Below are 19,084 nucleotides of genomic sequence, written 5' to 3' on the forward strand. Positions count from 1 at the left end.
CTCTCTTTCCCCTCCCCCTCTCTCTTTCCCTCCGTCCCTCTCTCTGTCTCTCTTTCCCCTCCCTCCCTCCCTCTCTCTCTTCCCCCTCCCCCTCTCTCTCTTCCCCCCCCCTCTCTCTCTTCCTAAAATTCTGCGCTTTGCATGCTGCATACAAACTCTCAAAAATGTATTCCCTTACTTTTGTACTTGTCTCTATAAATATAATGGAACATGCAGTAACGATTGAATGCTATTTTCTGCTTATTGACGACAAGCCCTCCTTAAAAACATTCAGTTGTGATTTTAAAAGAAAAACTAACAAAGAAATTTATAGTCTTTCTTTCTTTTTCTCAGTGTAGATTAACAATTGACCAGGAATTGCCATATAAGAAAGCACAGAGCTCTTTGGATACCAGCTTTTCCTTCCCCTCTGCTAAACTGTCTGCTACAATTTAAAGTGAAAATGCTACACAGTTAAGCTTACAGATAATCGTGGAATTAAAGAAGTTAATTTTGTCTCATGTAGATAGTGGCACACACGTTTTTTAAAAAAACCTTAATATTGGAATAGAAAGAGAATCAATATTTGTCGGCTGAGTGACTGAATCATGTTTTAATTTCACCAGATATAGATTGTTTAGTACTTTATTTATTTAATTTATGTTCCACCTTTCTTCAGGGGTTCCTAAAGGATAAAGTATTTCCAGAGTGAATGAACTTAATTATGCACCTTAATAACCTTTAACACTTTTAACTTTTTCTTTCTAAGAATTTTTGGACCAAAACATAGAAATATAAGTGCTTTTTAAAAAAACAGACTGACAAGTGTAAACAGTACCTAAGATACATAAGATTTTGTGATATTTTGGACAAAATGCTTTCATTTCAACCTTACAAACACCTTAAAAAATAGGTTGTTACTATTCTAATAGTTATAAAAGGAGATGTAACGAGGAAACTGTGCAAAGACCTGAAGAATCTGAACCCTTGTCACTTACATAGTAGATGTTTCATATTTATTTGTTTAACTATGTGCTCTTTTTTTCTCTTTAATTCCTACCATTTTTTGGTTGCAACATTACATTTTTTTTAGGAAAATAAAAGCAAGCTGGTCAGAGATAAGCTACTCAATGAACAATGCTTGGGATATAGTCATTAATTAAAGGCAGGAGGAGAAGAAAAGAATTAAAAAATATATGACTATCACAATTAAAATGGGAAATGACTCTAATTTGAGTTTAGCATGAATTCTAATTCTAAGAAATGTTATACAGCTGATGGTCAACATGTAAATAAAGGAAGCTACCGTAATTTTGTCATCAATGCATATTTGTGCAGGTCTTGGTTTCCACAGAACTAAAGTACCGATATCATAATCAAAAGAAAGAGACAGCATCAAACCACTAATAGCACAACTTTTCAACTGTTTAAACTGTGTCCAGAAACAAAATACAAACATTCCACATATTGGTCAGACAATTATTTGGTAGAACAAATCTTACTAAAAGTAAATCTAAACATCCGACTTGTAAACATTTGTCTCCAACAAATGTTTCTTTTAAATTACTGACAAATCTTCTTCTTTTAAATTACTGACAAACATCCCAATGATCAAAAGACAATATGGCTAAAGAAGAATATGCTTTTTAGCGTCACGTATCAAGTTAAGTGAACAGAGAATTGGAGAACAACTTTAATGCAAGGATTTTGAGCTCTTCATTATAAAATTGCAAAGAACTAAAAAAAAAACCACACACACAAAAAAACCTCGTACCTGAAAGCATAAGGCTGAATCCACAGAAAAGAAGTGCTAAAAATGTCCACGCTTTTCCAAGTATATCCATCCAGTTTATACTTTAGTTCATGAAATACCAGAGGTCCTTTTGGTGGGATAAACCTCAGTCTTCACTCTTTCTTCGCATCGCACAGCAAATGTGCTTACCAGGGAGCAACAGATTCACTGAAATACTGGGGTGGACTAGAGCAAGCTCTTAGCTGTCTCAGCAATGGGAGTTTTAAGTTCCTTTTTCCTGTTTCCTCTTGTAGATTAGGATGGGGAAAGCAGGATCTTAAAGTCATTCTTCATCAGCAGGATTTGTGAGGTTGTCTGAGCTCCGTCTATTACATCTAAAAACTTTACTTCTCCTGTAGGGAGGGAGGGGGAATGGGTTGTAAGCTGTCCCTCCCCAGGTCATGGCCAGTGCTGTCAGAAACAATAGAACATCCTCCGGGAGGGAGAATTATGAAAATAACAAACCCCTCCACCTAGACATGGTATGTGAAAATGTGCTACTCCACCTCCTCTTCCATCTCACCCTCTGCTAATTATTCCCAGGGTTCCTGTTTGGAATAAAACATTTTTGAATTCTTGATTTACCTGGAAGTACATAGCTAGTCCTTGAATTTTCAGGAAACACCCCACTCCCCCCATTCTACACCATCCTTCGTCAGGGGATGGAATCACCCTGGTCCTCATTTCTGGCCAAATTCTGTAGAGAGTGAGAATCTATAGTTCTCAACAGCTCCATCCATCTCCTTGCATGCAAGGAGTTCAGTGGTTTTCCACCAAACTGGAAGAAGAAATATAATATATATATATAATTTGCTAATTTGCTATATATAATTTCCATATAATTTGCTAAGCCTTTTTTTTTGTTTTTTAAGTACAACACAACTGTCTATGGAAATTCTCAGTCATCCAGGTCATGGTTGTCCCAAAGGTGCTTTTTTCAAGAGGCAACTGGACTTTCTGGCTTTTCTTTGAAAAATGTTTTGCTTCTCATCCAAGAAACTTCTTCAGTTCAGACCGAACCACCATCCAGTCAGAGGTGAAGAAGCTTCTTGGATGAAAAGTGAAACATCTTCAACGAAAAACCTGAAAGTCCAGTTGCCTTTTGAAAAAAGCACCTTTGGGACCACACAATTGTTGGGTTTACATCAATACCAAATGCTTTGCATTATCATGGCATAGTACAGGATGAGAGCCCAGGATTGATATATGGCACTAAACTATGTTTTGATTACAGTTTATTGAACAAACTATTGTGGTTCCATTCATCTACAATACTAAGTTACAAATCACCATGCACCATGTTGAGTCAAACCCAAATACAGGAAGTCCTTGCCTTATGACCATAATTGAGTCCAAAATTTCTGTTGCTAAGTGAGACAGTTGTTAAGTGACTTTTGCTCCATTGGTAAGTTGTTAAGTGAATCACTGCAGTTGTTGAGTGAATCTGGCCTCCCTATTGCTTGTCAGAAAGCTGCAAAAGGTGATCACATGACTCCAACCGTCATAAACATGAGCCGGTTGCCAAGTATCTAAATTTTGATCTGTGACCATGCAAAGGTCATAAGTATAAAAACAGTCATAAATCACGTTTTTTCCAGTGCCACTGTAACTTTGAAAGATCACTAAATGAGCTGTTCTAAGTCAAGGACTACTTGTAAAACATTAGATAAAAGAGAACATATGTAGCCTGGGATTGAACTATGTAGTCCTTGGTGCTCTCTGAGCTTGGTTGTTTGCTTTCATATACTTCATAAACCACCTAGATAACATCATAAGTGCTGATTATGTTACCTAGTGAGCTGATGATATTACCTAGTTTGGTAACAAAACGTCTGCAAGCAAACAAGCAAACTCAGAGAGCACCAAGGATTCCACAAAACACATCCGAAGCAGAAAGTGAAGTCAGTATGCATTAGAGGTCTTTGGATGATAGGAAGTCATTACTCTTTTCAAGAATGAGAAGAACAAAGACATGAAACAGCAGTCTTCTGCATAATTTACCTGCATGTGCACTTCACTGAAGCCAATGGGAGTTGGGTAGATGTGCATATAATTCTGGTCTGAGTGTGCATCTCAAAGGTTGCAGTTGCAAAGCAAATCATATGAGGAAAGCTTGTAGCAAAACATATATTAAAAATTACATGGAAGGTGCTTTACTCATTGTGGAATTTATTGTACTAGTTGGCTTGTTTATTCATGCCAAAATAAATATCCTGGCTTTCTAAGTAAAGGCCATCTTGAAGAAACATACAACACATTAAAATAAAATGAACATACAAAGCAAAATGACTATATTACCAAACTGATCAAATTATAATTAATTGGGAAGTGTAGTTACTATAGAAGATCAGACTATAAACAAACAAAGAAACAAACAATATGATTGTTGATATGATTGGCTTTTTAAGAGATGTGTAAAACAAAGCTGGATTCCATGGCTGATACTCTTTGAAATTTGGAGCCCCTCCAAACTTTGCCTTAAGCGTGGCTTCAGCTAATCATCCTTGATGGACTTCCTGATGATGCAGCCTTTCTTTCATTCTCCCTAGAGGAGTTTAGAGGTCATCTTGACGAAGGAATGCAAGATTGGCTACATAAGCATTCAGGCTAGCTCTGAAATATAGAAGATCAGAACCAACAACAAAAAAAAAATCTCAAGGTGGACCTGCCTTGAATCTCTTATCCCAAAGAGAATCAAGGCAGGTCAATCTTGAGTTTCTTTCTGGTCTCTCTCTTTCAGAGGAGAGAGAGAAAAGCTCTGCCAAGCTCTCAAGATTCATTATACTTTGCAACAATAATTATGAGTTCCAGGAGACCTTGTGGAGTCTTTTTCCTGAGCTGGCTTATGTTGAAGGGAGTGACATCTCCATTCTACAGCTGAGGCTGCCTAATCCAGCTTTTGCCTTGATACTTAAAGTTTCTCATATTAAAAATGGGAGGACTCCACTTGGTGGCCTTGTTACTGAACAAGGTAAGAACACAGCTGTTGAGGCAGAACCAATAATGGTGTTTGTACTTTTGTGTTGATTCCTGAATCAAAAGAAAGCAAATTTAAATTGCTGTTTGGGTGAGTCTTCTGCCATTGATGGAAATGGGTTACAGAGTAAAAGAAGTTGAGCTCAAAAACAAAGTTTTTAATAAAAAAAAGTTTTTAATAAAGAGGAGCTGGTTTCTCAATTGATCTGGCCTCAAGCTGTTTAAGGACAGTACCTTATTATTATTGTTCAAAACAATTATCAAATAATGAATAGTAGAGTAGTAGTTCCAATACAACACTTCTTTCGACACAACACTTCTTCCAAGATCCCAGGTTCTGTTGTGTTAAATGAGAGAACTGTGTATGCCATTTGATGTGTCTTGAATCTGAAACAGAGCTATTATAACTGCTGTAAAAAATTAAAATCTGTGGTCCACTAGATATTACTCCTAACATTCATTGGCCATGTTGGCTGGGCTAATGGAGTCATATTTAGCAGCATAGTTTAAGTCTCCAACTTCTATCTATATGCAGCTTTGGGTCTTTTGTTGATGGAAATTGTCTGATTCAAGAAAGAATGCAATCCTGTGGGAAACAGTTTGGAAGATCTCTCTTCCAATTGGAATGTAGGAAAATGTATTTATTCACTTTCTTTATTTCTATAGTGAAAATTCCTGAAGGCGCTGAGCGGCTAACAATCCTAACCATCAGAAATATTAAAATAAAAACCTCTCAAAAACAATAGACACATAAAATAAACATAATAATCAACAGTATCAAAATTATACCCCCCCCAAAAAATACAAAATACAAAAGCATGAAGTCCATTACATCCAAATCTTAGGCCATCTATTTGCAGGTCATAATTGCCCCTCTGAAAACCAAGGGAAAAGAATGAATCTGATCTCTTATAGAGGGAATTCTAGACTATGGTGGTGAGGATTGAAAATGGCTTCCAAGATCCCACAAGATGCCATTCTCATATGGAAGGGATTTAGGATTAATTAATTAATTAATTAATTAATTAATTCAGTAAGCAACAGGGTACCACAAGATTCTGTCTTAGGCCCAGTACTCTTCAATATCTTGTAAATATCCAACAACATGAAATTTAATATGGAGAACAGCAAGGTTTTACACCTGGGCAGGAAAAACCAAAGCTACAAGTACAGATTAGGCGAAACCTGGATCAAAAACAGTAACTGTGAGAGGAACCTTGGAGTCCTAGTAGACAATCACTTAAATATGAGCCAGCAGTGTGCGGCAGCAACCAACAAAAGCTAATATAATCTTTTTTTTTTTTATCAATAGAGGCATGGAATCAAAATCATTATAAAGCAGTGCTTTATAAATCTTTAGTAAGACCACACAGGGAATGTTGCATCTAGTTTTGGTCACCATATTACAAAAAAGATGTTGAGACTTTGGAAAAAGTGCAAAGGCCAGCAAAGACGATTAAAGGCCTGGAGACAAAAACATGAAGAATGGTTGGAGGGATTGGGTACGGCCAGTCTAGAGAAAAAAAAGACTAGGGGTGACATGATAACAGTATTCCAATGTATGAGGGGTTGCCACAAAGAAGAGGGGTGGTGGTGTCAATTTATTTTCTAAAGCAACAGAAGGCAAGGAAGAAACAATGGATGGAAACTAATCAAGGACAGAAGCAACCTGGAATTAAGGCGAAACTTCCTAATGGTGAGAACAATTCACAAGCAAACCAAGCTTGCCTTCAGAAGTTGTAGGTGCTTCCTCACTGGAGGTTTTTAAGGAAAGAGTGGACAGCTATCTGTCTGAAATGATACAGGGTCTTCTGTTTGACCTGGGGGTTGGACTAGAAGACCTCTAAGGTCCCTTCCAGCAATATTCTGACTGATTGATGCTCACCTGCCCAGAGAAACAGAGGAGGCAATTTCATTGTGGAAGAGGCTGGGAGGTAAAAGATAACACCCAGTTAATCTTTCAGGTACAATGGCACTGAAAAAAAGTGACTCACATAAATCCTCGCACTTACATAAGTCCTCACACTTTTCACCATTGTAGCATCCCCAAAGTCACATGGTCAAAATTTGGGTGCTTGGCAACGGGCATATATTTACGATGGCTGCAGGGTCCTAGAGTCATGTGATCACTATTTCTGACCTTCCCAGCCAGCTTCCAGCAAGCAAAGTCAATGGGGAAAGCCAGATTGGCTTAACAACTATGTGACTCACTTTACACTGCAGTGATTTGCTTACAACCATGGCAAAAAGTCATAAAATTAGGCTTGTCTCACTTAACAACCACCTTGCTTGGTAATGGAAGTTCTGGTCCCAGTTGTAGTTGTAAATCAAAGATTACCTGTGTGTATATTATTTGAAAGCTGTATATTTAAGAGAGAGGACAATATAGTAAACCAGACATTAGACAAACAATCCTTTGGGAACTGTACATTAGAACCAGAGGTGGTATTCAGCAGGTTCTGACCAGTTCTGGAGAACCGGTAGTGGAAATTTTGAGTGGTTCAGAATACCACCTGACTGGCCCCGCCCCCATCTATACTCTGCCTCCCAAGCCCCAGCTGATCGGCTGGGCCTTCTTTTGTTGCCCTGCACAGGAGAACAGAGCTGGAAAGTAGGTTAGTGGGGTGGGGAAGGAATGGGGATTTCGCAGTAACCTTCCTCTGCCACGCCCATCAAATCACACCATGCTCACCAAGCCACGCCCACAGAACCTGTACTAAAAATGTTTGAATCCTACCACTGATTAGAACAATGTATTTTATGTGTAGTCAGAGCCCAAATATTACACACAGTATTGTGTTTTATATGAATAGAAATGTACAATTGAACACTGCATTGGATCTGATTGAGGTAAACTGTTGGAGAGATATAACTTATGGTTTTATTTTAGTTTTGCCTTTATTTTGTTAGGTATGGTCTTATTAGCCAACAAAGTGGTCATATGAGATCAAGTGATGTTTCTTTCCCCCCATACTTGGTTTCATACATTTGTTATACATTTATTTTATTTATGTTTTGTTTTGAGACTGTTATTGACTGTCAGTTGATTTTACTTGGCAAGTAGTATTCTCTATGAGAAGAATTTTTCACTATCAAAAACTAAGCAATATTTTTTTAAAAGGGGCTGAAAAGCTGCATATATCATCAAAAGTTAGCTGAGCCAGTGATTCACTTCAAAAAGATTGTCTTGGCTAATATTTTAGATGATATATTTGCATTTAGGTTGTTGTATAGAACAAGGGTGTCCAACCTTGGCAACTTTAAGACTTGTGAACTTCAACTCCCAGAGTTCCTCAGCCAGCTTTGTTTTGCTAGCTGAGGAACTCTGGGAGTTGAAGTCCACAAGTCTTAAAGTTGCCAAGGTTGGAGACTCCCAGAAGCAGAGGTCATATTCAGCAGGTTCTGACCGGTTCTGGAGAACTGGTAGTGGAAATTTTTGCTAGTTCAGAGAACCGGCAAATACCACCTCTGACTGGAGATTTTACAGTATCCTTCCCCTGCCATGCCCACCAAGCCATACACACAGAACTGGTAGTAAAAAATTTTGAATCCCACCACTGAAGGATATCTGAAGAATGTACACCAAGGACTGGGCTCACAATAGAGTTTTAATAAAGTTTGACTGGATAGTTTCTAGATGTGATATTCAGAGTAAGCCCGAGTATTAAAGAAACAAAATTTCAAATGTTTGCAGCAAGTAGCGTGATTGCAATAACTAAAATATTTCCATTGCAAATCAAATTTTCTTTGAAATAATCCATTTCCCCCCCCCCTTCATTTTTCATCTTTGGATGAAACAAATGATTCTATGAATGAGTCAATCTGGTTTAAAATGACTTTCCTGGTCCCAGCTCAGGGAGTAACTTGTGAATTAGCACCAATGAAAAGATCTGGAAATCAACAAGGCCAGAATGTCCTGCTTGATATATTTTTTTAAAAAAATAGCAATATAAAAAATTGACGTGCATATGTGGTCTCTTTGCTTCTGGACATCCATGCAACGGCATAATTCAGAACGTCCAAGAGGTTAATCTCAGCTCGTTTCCTTCTATTTCTATCTCTTCTGAAATGTTAAAAGAAGCTAAGTTTGGTTCAGTATTGTGTATATCCTCTGCTTTGGAAACAGCAAGGAATGCCAAAAATCATAGGAGAACAAAAGGCATGGTTTTTTTCTTTTTAAATGCTTAGCACAAGTGCTGCAAGACAAAATTCTCCAGGCATCATTATAGCAAGCAAACCATACTCTTTGAGTTTTTCAGATTTTTTTTTTAAATGGAAATTTATAGGGTAGTATTTATGATTGTATTTAGCCCAGGAGCTAAGAAACAAAAAAGGAAGGGAAGGCTAAAACAATGATTAGAGTTATACCAACACACATACAAAGACACATTCTCCAATAACAACTTATCAACCTTCTTTGATCTGATGTTTTCTACAGTTGATATGAAGTCTACAATTCTCATTAGCTATGTTGGCTGGTGGAGAGTAGGAAATGCAGTCCAGCAGATTTGATGGGCATCATGCAAACCGCATGATAGCATTGGCAATAGCACTTAGACTTATATACCGCTTCACAGTGCTTTACAGCCCTCTCAAAACGGTTTACAGAGTCAGCCTATTGCCCCCAACAATCTGGGTCCTCATTTTACCCATCTCGGAAGGATGGAAGGCTGAGTCAAACTTGAGCCTGGTGAGATTTGACCTGCCAAACTGCAGTAGCAGTAGCTTGCAGTACGCCCATCAAATACAAGTAATCCATAACTTAAAACAGTTCATTTAGTGACTGTTTGAACTTACAACGGCACTGAAAAAAAGTGACTAATGACAATTTTTGACATGATCATTGCAGCCTCCCCATGGTCACATGATCAACATTCAGAGGCTTGGCAACTGACTCATATTTATGACGGTTCAAGCTTCCTGGGATCATGTGATTGCCTTTTGCAATCTTCTTAGAGAGTCTATGGGGAAGCCAGATTCATTTAGCCATGTTACTAACTTCACAACTGCAGTGGTTCACTTAAGAACTGTGGCAAGAAAGGTTGTAAAATGGGGCAAAGCTCAGTTAACAAATGTCTCCCTTAGCAACAGAAATTTTGGGCTCCATTGTGGTTGAAAGTCAAGGACTAGTTGCATTGGTTTATTCGTTTATTCAGATAGCATGGTAGGATTCACATCAACACGTAGTTCCTTACGTGGAACATTTTAGGGACTTACAGTGGGACATTTACAATGGAGCCTCGGTGGCACAGTGGTTAGAGTGCAGTACTGCAAGCTATTCCCACTGCAATTTGGCAGATCGAATCCCACCAGGCTCAAGGTTGACTCAGCCTTCCATCCTTCCGAGGTGGGTAAAATGAGGACCCAGATTTTGGGGGGCAATATGCTGACTCTGTAAACCACTTTGAGAGGGCTCCAAAGCACTGTGAAGCAGTATATAAGTCTAAGTGCTATTGCTATTTAGAGAGCAATACCCTATTTTAGAGTTTGGTGATTGAAACGGGTGCCAAAATCTTTTTCATTCTCATTATTCAGTTACATACAGGATTTGACTAGCAGCACAGGTTGCAGCAACTAAAAATATCATACAGCAACATTTACCATTCTATCAATATTTTCTGGCTGAATTGCCATACCATTAAAAAATAAAAACCCATTTAAGGCACGAGTGTCAAATTTACCACATTCTATTGCTGTCATGTGACATTTTGTGACATTTCTCCCATTCGCAGAGTTGGGGTGGGCGTGGCCTGTATGTGATGCATCTGGCCCGCGGACCACCAGTTTGACACCCCTGATCTAAGGCGATCAGGCATGATATTCCCCTCTGAAATTTTCTTTTGAAAAGTAGCCAGGGGTGCCTTTTCCTTCCGACCTCGCCCTCCTCCCCAAATCTAATCATTCCCCACCCCCACCGCCGACAGGACCCTGGAGGCACCGGATCTTAATTATCAATGGCGGGAAGGGAGTAAAAAAAGAAAGGGAAAAAAGTTCAGAATTGTTAATCAAAGGAGCTCCAGTTCCAGTCGCCGCTCCAAGCTCTTTTTCCCCCCCCCCCCTTCCGTGTGACTTCCCGCAGGGGAATTTTCTGGTAAATGAACATTGCTTTCGCTCTCCAGAGGGAGCTGCAGCCGTCTGGCTCTTTCCACACCTCCGCATCCCCGGGAAACCTCCCCCCACCGCCCCATGCCACCCCCGTCTTCTTCCCTTCTCCCGCCTTCCCTGCCTCGCAAGGTAGGTAGCCAAGCCGCTGTTCAGCTCATCCACTTGCCAAGCCAGCCAGCCAGCCCGCCTGCCCGCCGCAGGGATGGTCCAAACTAACAGCGCTGCTTATTGAGTCAGAGGTGGGGGGGGGGGGAGGTAGGAATTAGGGGGAAAGGGGATGACTTGGAAACCATGCAAGAACTTTTCTGCTTCCGATTACCCCCATGCTTACAAGTTGCAAAGGAAACACGGAACTCAAAACAGCCCAGCTGTGCGGCTCGGCTCGGTTTGGGTCTTCCTCCCCACCACTTACTTTCCCCACCACTTACTACCCTTACTACCCTCACAAGCGGAGAGAACCAGCTGGCTTCTTTCCACCGACCAGTGGCAACTTTGCAAAAAAAAAAAGCATAATAATAATAATGATGATGATGATGATGATGTTCAGAAAAGAAAAAAATCGGAATTCCGATTTTAGTCGGAAGAATATCATGCATGGGAGATCTTCATTTTCACTCATGTTAGCTTTTCAGTTCATTTGGCACCTAAACTCTAACCCTATAGGTACTGGCTATCATAACATACCTGTATAAAGGTGTCAACAGAGAGACAAATTAGCATGGGTGTGTCATGATTTTGACATTTGTATCAAACATACTAGTATGATTGAGTTTTTTTAGCAACTGTCTTGATTGTTCAGGCTGGAAGGGGTTGCTGGAAGTTATAATTAACAACATCTGGTGGGCCACAAATTTCACTTTGGGATACAGGAGTTGGTCCAAACTAACAGCGCTGCTTATTGAGTCAGAGGTGGGTGGGGAGGTAGGAATTAGGGGGAAAGGGGATGACTTGGAAACCAGAATAGGCTTGGTCAGAATTTCAGTGGGACATCTTCCTTTAAGGTATTGTATGATTGGCTGAACCTATTACAGTAAGCTAGAGATATGAAAAATATTGTGAACCATTTCTGGAATATGGCAGAATTTTCTTTTTCCCTCTGGAGCTCTCCGCCAAGTGATTGGGGGATGAGGTAGGGTGTCTGTTCCATAAATGAATCTTCAAGAACAAGAAGTGGGTGGTAGTGTCCTACATATGGCCCCACTTTGAATTGTCGACCTGATAAACCCTTCTAGGACATTTCATGAATGAAATATTTAGGTTTGCAGACAGTTAAGGGTTAAAAAAAAAGTGCAATAATATAGCTTGCCTGAACACTTGTGACAAATTATGGTTTAACCTGATGACCTGGTTCACATAACACATTCATTTAATAGCTAGATTTCCACAATTTCATAGGCTACCCAAGTTTTTTGAAATCCATTTGGCCTGGCTTAACATGAGGCCTTTCATTATATATCAATGTGATGTCCAGAGAAGAAAGGAAAAAGGAAAACAGACACGATGTATAATTATGGGAGATGTCTAGACAAGTCAGACTCCAAGATGTCATATAACTGTGACATGTTTGATAAGTCCCCCATGTCCGAAATAAAAGGTACTGAATAAATCCCAATCAGCTGTGTAGCACCTACAAACTATCAGCCAGATAAAAGGACAATCGCAGCTTAGATAAGTGCAGGATTTCAGCCATTATCTGAGCATCCTTTCAAGTAAAAAAGATTGTTGACTGTTCCATAATGGTCTTCCAGGGTTCCCCAGCATGTTATGGAGTTCAATTCCCTACGGCTTGCCACAGGACATGGTATGCCAAGTCAACCAAAGGAACCTCTTGGAAGTAATCGATATCAGGAATCCCCAAATCCCGGGATATGGATTCAGTACTCATCCGTAGCCTGTTAGGAACCGGGCCGCACAGTTGGAGGTGAGCTGTAGGTGGTGGGTGGGATAGTTACTCCCTAGCTCTAGTATCACTGCCTCAGCTCATCAGGCATTAGATTCTCATAGGAGTGTGAACCTTACTGTAAATTGGCCATGTGAGGTATCAAGGTTGTGCACTCCTCTTACCCCCCTCGCCCCGTCTGTGGGAAAATTTTCTTGCACAAAACTGGTCCTTGGTACAAAAAAGTTTGAAGACCACTGATCTATCATATATGAAATCATCATATATATCATATATGTCTGCCTGTCTATCTATCTATCTATCTATCTATCTATCTATCTATCTATCTATCTATCTATCATCTCTCTCTCTCTCTCTCCTATCAATTAATCTGGTTAATTTGATAATCAGATAATCAACATAATCAACATAATCAAGAAATCATGGTTTAGAAATCAGAGAGGATAGATTTGCAATTATGCCAAGACCAAACAAGAAACTACTATATGGCTTAGCGCTGTATATCACACTGTACACATGATGGTGCACTATGGCTTTGTAGAGTGGAAAAGGGTACAATTATGTATTAGGTGTTATTAAGTCAGTGGAAGTCTTTCAATAAAATAGGTAAAATCTTGAGTTTCCAAGAACTCTTCATCGAACATGGTGTTTAAAAACCCAGGCAAAAGTGATTCAAAAAAAACAACAAAAACCAATCCAGGCAATTATTTTATATTTCAGGCACAGATTATTTCATCATTGTCAATCCAGGCAGGACATTGCTTAATTTTAGGAAAATGCTCCAGGAAGTTTCAAGGTTGGAATTTGATCTCAGTTCCGTAAATCATCAAAATAATAATACAATCTTATACGAGTCTGTTCAAAAGTATGCAATTGCAGGTCAGTGTGTAAAGGACTGCAGTCTTAGCCTTCCTTCCTAATCCATTCTTCCTCCTTGGTTGTTTAGCCTCTTTAGTACAAAAATAAGAACTGTTTAGATTGGAAATGGTTCATTTCTGCTCTTCTGGCATTTTAATGAAAGTCTCAGAGTTGTGCTTGATGGAATGGCTAACTTTGTACGCAGTTTACTTTCTGATACAAAAAGTTCTTATGCCATGTCCAATTTGCCATTCAAAATATTGTCCTGTGGTTCATTTCTAGGAAAAGTTAATATGGAAGGAGCACAGGTTCCGTAATTTCCTTTGCAGTAATATATCAGTGACGGCTGTCTCTGTCTTATACATCTATTAAAATATCTCAAAATGTATCAGTCAAGAGTGACAATGATGTAGCAGGTATAGAAACATCATAACAACTAAGTTTCCAAGGTCATGTTTGAACTGAAGATGAATTCCTATTCCAAACATTGAAGACAAATACAACTTTCAGAGTTGGGAAATTATTCAACAATTAGCATAATTGTATTACTAACCAGTAGGCAACATCAGTACATTGATTGGCCTATTCAATACATCTTTCTACTCAACAGAAAAGGTAGAGTTTCCCAAGTAAAGTACAACTTTGTTGGGCAGTCCAAGATCTGCTCACTAAGGGAGACTGCTTCATTTCTGGTTAGATACCCCACAAAATAGCGACAAAGGCTGGAGAACTTTCCCATGCTGTTCTGCAAAACCAGTGCCACGTCACAACTGACCCCATATGAAGAGCACCATTAAATTTCATTTAGCGTATTTGCTCAGAGAGTGACTTCTGTCTACTGTTCATCAAAATATGTTATTGTAGCATGGGGGATTTCAATGGATAAACCAAGTGACTGACAAGAAGACTCCTGTGAAGTTATTAGAGACCAATTTTTATCTTATTAAAAAAGAAAGTCTCACTAGAATAACTGAAGGCTCTCCGCAAAAGGAAGGAAGAGATATTAGTGGGAATTTCCCTTAGATAATAGGCTTGAGTCTATAGAAATCCTGTTTCGTCTTAGTTAGATGTTACGATATTAAAAACAGAATGAAGCAGATTTATTGGGCTGAAGCAGGAAATTGACAATTCTACAAGGGTAGTCCTAAACTTGCCGTTTTAATAAACAGCATCTTTTTTTGTTTCTCTTCAGATGGAGCAAAAAATGGAACCAGATGCTAGAAAATGCAGGGAGCTAAGACCAAGCTTTTATAAAGTTGTGCAGAAGTACAAATTTAGCTTCTTTAATAGTTCCCAAAGCTGTGGGTGTGCTATCCTGTCCTGCATCTTACCTACACTGCCGAGTGAAGTGTTGGTGACTTCTGGCTATTAACAAGGCACAATGTCAAATATGTAGCGCTCTGTTGTGTTCCATTATTCTAAAATGAAAGAAAATTCTTCTACAAGGCAAAGCTGAACACTCGTTTCTTTTGAAGTGTAACTCTAATCATGAGAAGAGATTAAATTAACTGGTTATGTAAGCATTGTGTCCAAGTAGGTTCAGATCTGGGAGAATTAACCTCACTTTCTGATATGAGCAGTGTTTTAAAAACGGAGAGCTCTTAAATATGTTGCCCCATCTGTAGTGGAACATGCACCAACTATTTCTAAGGTCACATCTTTACGATGCAGTCTTCATTTCATCTTCAGCCCACAGTTGATTCTACCTAACTATTCAATATGATGTTAATGTGTTATTTCTCCTCTTTCTGAGTAGTAGTAACTGAAGCTTGAGAATCTACTCACTGGTATCTGTTAATAGTATCCCCAACTACCTACTTTTGAGGCATGGGATGAGGGAGAAGACAGCACAGATAAGTGAAGGAAAAAAGCAGAAGAGCAAGAGAAAAAGGTGAGAGCAAAAATATAGGAATCACATAGGTGTGGAAATACAAAAAGAAAAAAAAAGATAGTGCAGATAATAGTGCACTTATGGTGCAAAAACAATAGGGATGGCAGGGAAGTCAGTGATAGAGCCAGTGGAGTTGCTCCTACAGGAGGTGATAGAAACAGCAATAAAAACCAAGAACTCGTCAAAAACAGAACCAGTAGTACTGACAAGGTGGCACTAGTGATGGAGCCAGTGATAGAGTTGAAATGAACGAATTAAGGAGCTGTTGTAATAGTTGGTGATGGAATTGTTGATACAAATGTTGGGATTGATGATGGAGACCAGTAATGGAGATGGTGGCACTGATGATGGAGCTAGTGTTAGAATGGTAGAGAGCAATGCAGTGGAGCAGGTGATGGTTGATAGACTGAGCAATGAAACAAGAGAAGATAACTGACCCAGCAATGTGAAACAGGAAAAGAGTGATCATCTGCGCAATGGACACCATACATAATTCTAATTCATAGGACAAGTGGGGACTTCCTGGTAAGGCAGGAGAGGAAAACAGCTGGTTAAATCTGCCAGTCAAAACACATCTCTTCCCTCACTGTAAATTATAATCAGGGGAGCTATCAGGATATCCATCAACCACTTTGCTTAACTTGGTCCATTTTAAAAGCTGTCGGGACAGGATCTCCCACTAACCTCTTTTCAGAGGCAGAATAAAAATCAGCTTTTGGGACAGAGGAAATTCTGCCATTTACTTAGGGTTGCTGCAAATCTCTGTCCCAAAAATGTAGGCAAAACTAGATAAACCAACTTCCTCAATCCCTATTCCAGATTTATACAAGCTATCAAGTCTACTGCAAGCCAGTTTGGCATTGTCTGATAAATATCCCTAATTTTCGTACACTTCTATACTTAAAAACTCCCCCCTCATTTAATATAGCACAAACATGAAATAATGTGGGGCTTAGTGTAATATGTGTTATGTCCGTGATGGTGAAGCCATTGGCTTGTTTGACTAACCATTTGGAAATGAGCTACTGGGTCCCAACAGGATGCCTGTCATAACATTTGTACTACACAGACAAAATGGAGATTTCCAAGCATGCCATTCTGTGTACTTGGATGAAAGTCAGGAAATAAATGAAATAATAAAAATAAATATTTCCTGCAACGGTCTTTGGTTCATGATGCAAAGAATCAATATAATAACAATGCAACCATCCAATAAGAATAAAAAGCCAAAATCTGTTAGAAATAGAGTTCCAAATACTTTGATTTTTTTTTTAAAAAAATGGATTACATTTTGCATTAGCCCATCTGTGTAACTGTTCTTTGGTCATTCCTGCATTCCTCAGAAATTACCATGTTACTGATCATCCATTGGAAAGATAAAGCAACATGAAGGAGTTATTATAATTGTGAGGAAACAGAGTCATCTGGCCTGCTGGTATCAATCAGAAAAACTAGTTACACATTTTTGCTCTGTTTGCTTTTCTTATTTGGGCTTATCAATGGGGTTTAACCAACAGAACATTACTCACAGAAGGATCCCTTAGGAACAAGGGAGATGGGTCAACAAGAAGAGCTGATTTGGTTTTTGCTCATTCACGATGACTCCCTTTTCAACACAGTACTTCTGGTTTGCTGTTTTCTGGATCCCACTGGGAGTTTTATCCTCCTACAGCAAGAATGTGACTCCCTAAGAACCTCATATGCTTCAGATAGAAACAATGCTGTGAATTTTTCAAGTCAGACAGCTTATTTCAAGCTGGAGTCCCTGGATTCCTCAGATACTGAGGGTTAAGAAGTCATTTCTTAGATATACATTTTGCTACATATGACCTTTACTGAATAATTTTGGGGGGGAAAAAAATACAGGATGTCTTCTTTAATTTCTTTATTTAATATCCTTATGCATCTTAAACACAATTCAATGTAGAACAATTCTGATATGTCAAGATAAATAGAAATACAGAATAACATTTTCTGCTTTTGCAGTTACAACTTTAAGAAGAACCTTAACACTACAGTGTACTTACCATCACACTGTTTTTTAAATGATGTAAATCAAACTATATTGCTTTGACAAAGCAAAACAAGTGTAAATGAAAGAATCTTCACTGAACGATTGTTTTACAATACAGAATTAACTCAAAGGAAAACAAACAAATGTTCCTGGCATGCTCCCTAGAATACAGGGGGAGGCACATAGGTTATACTAATGTGAACTGGAGTGCCTTCAAATGCCAACGTTCTTCAAAATAACTGCATGGAAATCCTTAATTTGGTCCATCCAGAAGAGGCACAGATAAGATCAATTCTTGCTGCTCTGTAAAGCTTCTATTATAGTTTTGTTATATTCTGCAACTTCCTTCATCACATTGTTCATTATGGGCTGGTAGTCACTTTCCTGGCTTTTTGTAGCTATAACTTGATCGTATCAATTAAGGAAAAAGTTCTCCAATAAATATAAAAGCTACCAATAAAAATGCCATAAACACCTAATACCAAAAGAACTGAGGCCATACTGGAAAAAAAAATATCCTAGATATCTATCCTTTTTTGTGTGTATCATTTTGCCAGAAAGAAAGAAGGCATCCAGGTTGAGAAAACTCAGGAGAATTTTTTCAACAAGATTTGCTCTCATTAACCATGAATTAAGCCAACTTTGCCACTGAAAATACGGCAGTAGGTCAAGCTGTTGCAATCATTCTCAACTTCAGGTTAAACCTCACACTATTCAATTAGCAAAATCCATTCTTTTCTAAAAACAATCAATAACCACTTCTGAACCAATCCAGTCACTTTGGAAGGAAAAAGAATATTTGCAGAACATCCATACATGTTGTAGTAACTTATAAAAGTGTGAATTGGCTTCCATTGAATAAAGAATCTGCTCTTTCCCTCACCCCTCACCCTCTATATACTCCAGGGTCAAGAAGTTGAGAAAAGGTCTGATCCTCCTAAAAAGTAGATTCACACAATACAGAAAGGCATGCCTAAAAACCACAGACAAGAGAGTAAGATTCTTTTTTCCTGTCATGATTTAGTGTGTTCACACGTGGATTTACTACTGATGCCAGATGTAGGAAAAAGGACAGATGTTAAATTACGTCATGCAGGGTTTTTTACATGATATTAAAGAAGCCTCTGTGGCGCAGTGGTTAGAGTGTAGTACTGCAAGCTACTTCTGCTGCAGCCAGCTGCCTACAAGCAGTTCAAATCTCACCAGGCTCAAGGTTGACTCAGCCTTCCATCCTTCCAAGGTGGGTAAAATGAGGACCCAAATTGTTGGGGCCAATAGGCTGACTTTATATACCGCTTAGAGAGAGCTGTAAAGCACTATACGTCTAAGTACTAGTGCTAAGTGCTATTACCATCCCTCTGCTTTGTGTGCTGTGTATATCCAATGGCCAATGCTACAGATGCTAATCTCCCTAAAGGTCCTTATTACACTGAAAATTGGTACAGCTCTGCCTCACTGTGACCTCACTAACTCTTTTTGGCCAAAGGCCTCTAAAAATTCTGTAGGTATGGTCACAGAGAGAGAAGTCCCTATTACACAAAGTTCCTCTCAGAAGTAAGAAGGAACAAT

At 38.9% G+C, this 19,084-nt stretch overlaps 2 protein-coding genes across 5 annotated transcripts in view; both read right to left on the reverse strand.

The window, feature by feature from the left end:
• The window catches only part of TEK (TEK receptor tyrosine kinase), a 54,404-nt gene extending 52,276 nt beyond the window's left edge, over window positions 1-2,128 (reverse strand). Inside the window, exon 1 of the mRNA XM_026713438.2 lies at window positions 1,754-2,128. Coding sequence (XP_026569223.1) covers window positions 1,754-1,823 — 70 coding nt within the window. The 5' untranslated portion in view covers window positions 1,824-2,128. The remainder of the gene's footprint in view (window positions 1-1,753) is intronic.
• A 15,244-nt stretch (window positions 2,129-17,372) lies between these two features.
• Window positions 17,373-19,084, reverse strand: part of IFT74 (intraflagellar transport 74) — a 45,411-nt gene continuing 43,699 nt past the window's right edge. For all 4 annotated transcript variants that reach the window (XM_026713455.2, XM_087926545.1, XM_087926544.1 and 1 more), the window contains exon 20: window positions 17,373-17,919. In XM_026713455.2, the coding sequence (XP_026569240.1) occupies window positions 17,804-17,919 (116 nt within the window). In that variant the 3' untranslated portion in view covers window positions 17,373-17,803. The remainder of the gene's footprint in view (window positions 17,920-19,084) is intronic.

This window comes from Pseudonaja textilis, chromosome 2, assembly GCF_049901715.1.
Source record: "Pseudonaja textilis isolate UNSWEBS1 chromosome 2, rPseTex1.2, whole genome shotgun sequence".
NCBI lineage: Eukaryota > Metazoa > Chordata > Lepidosauria > Squamata > Elapidae > Pseudonaja > Pseudonaja textilis.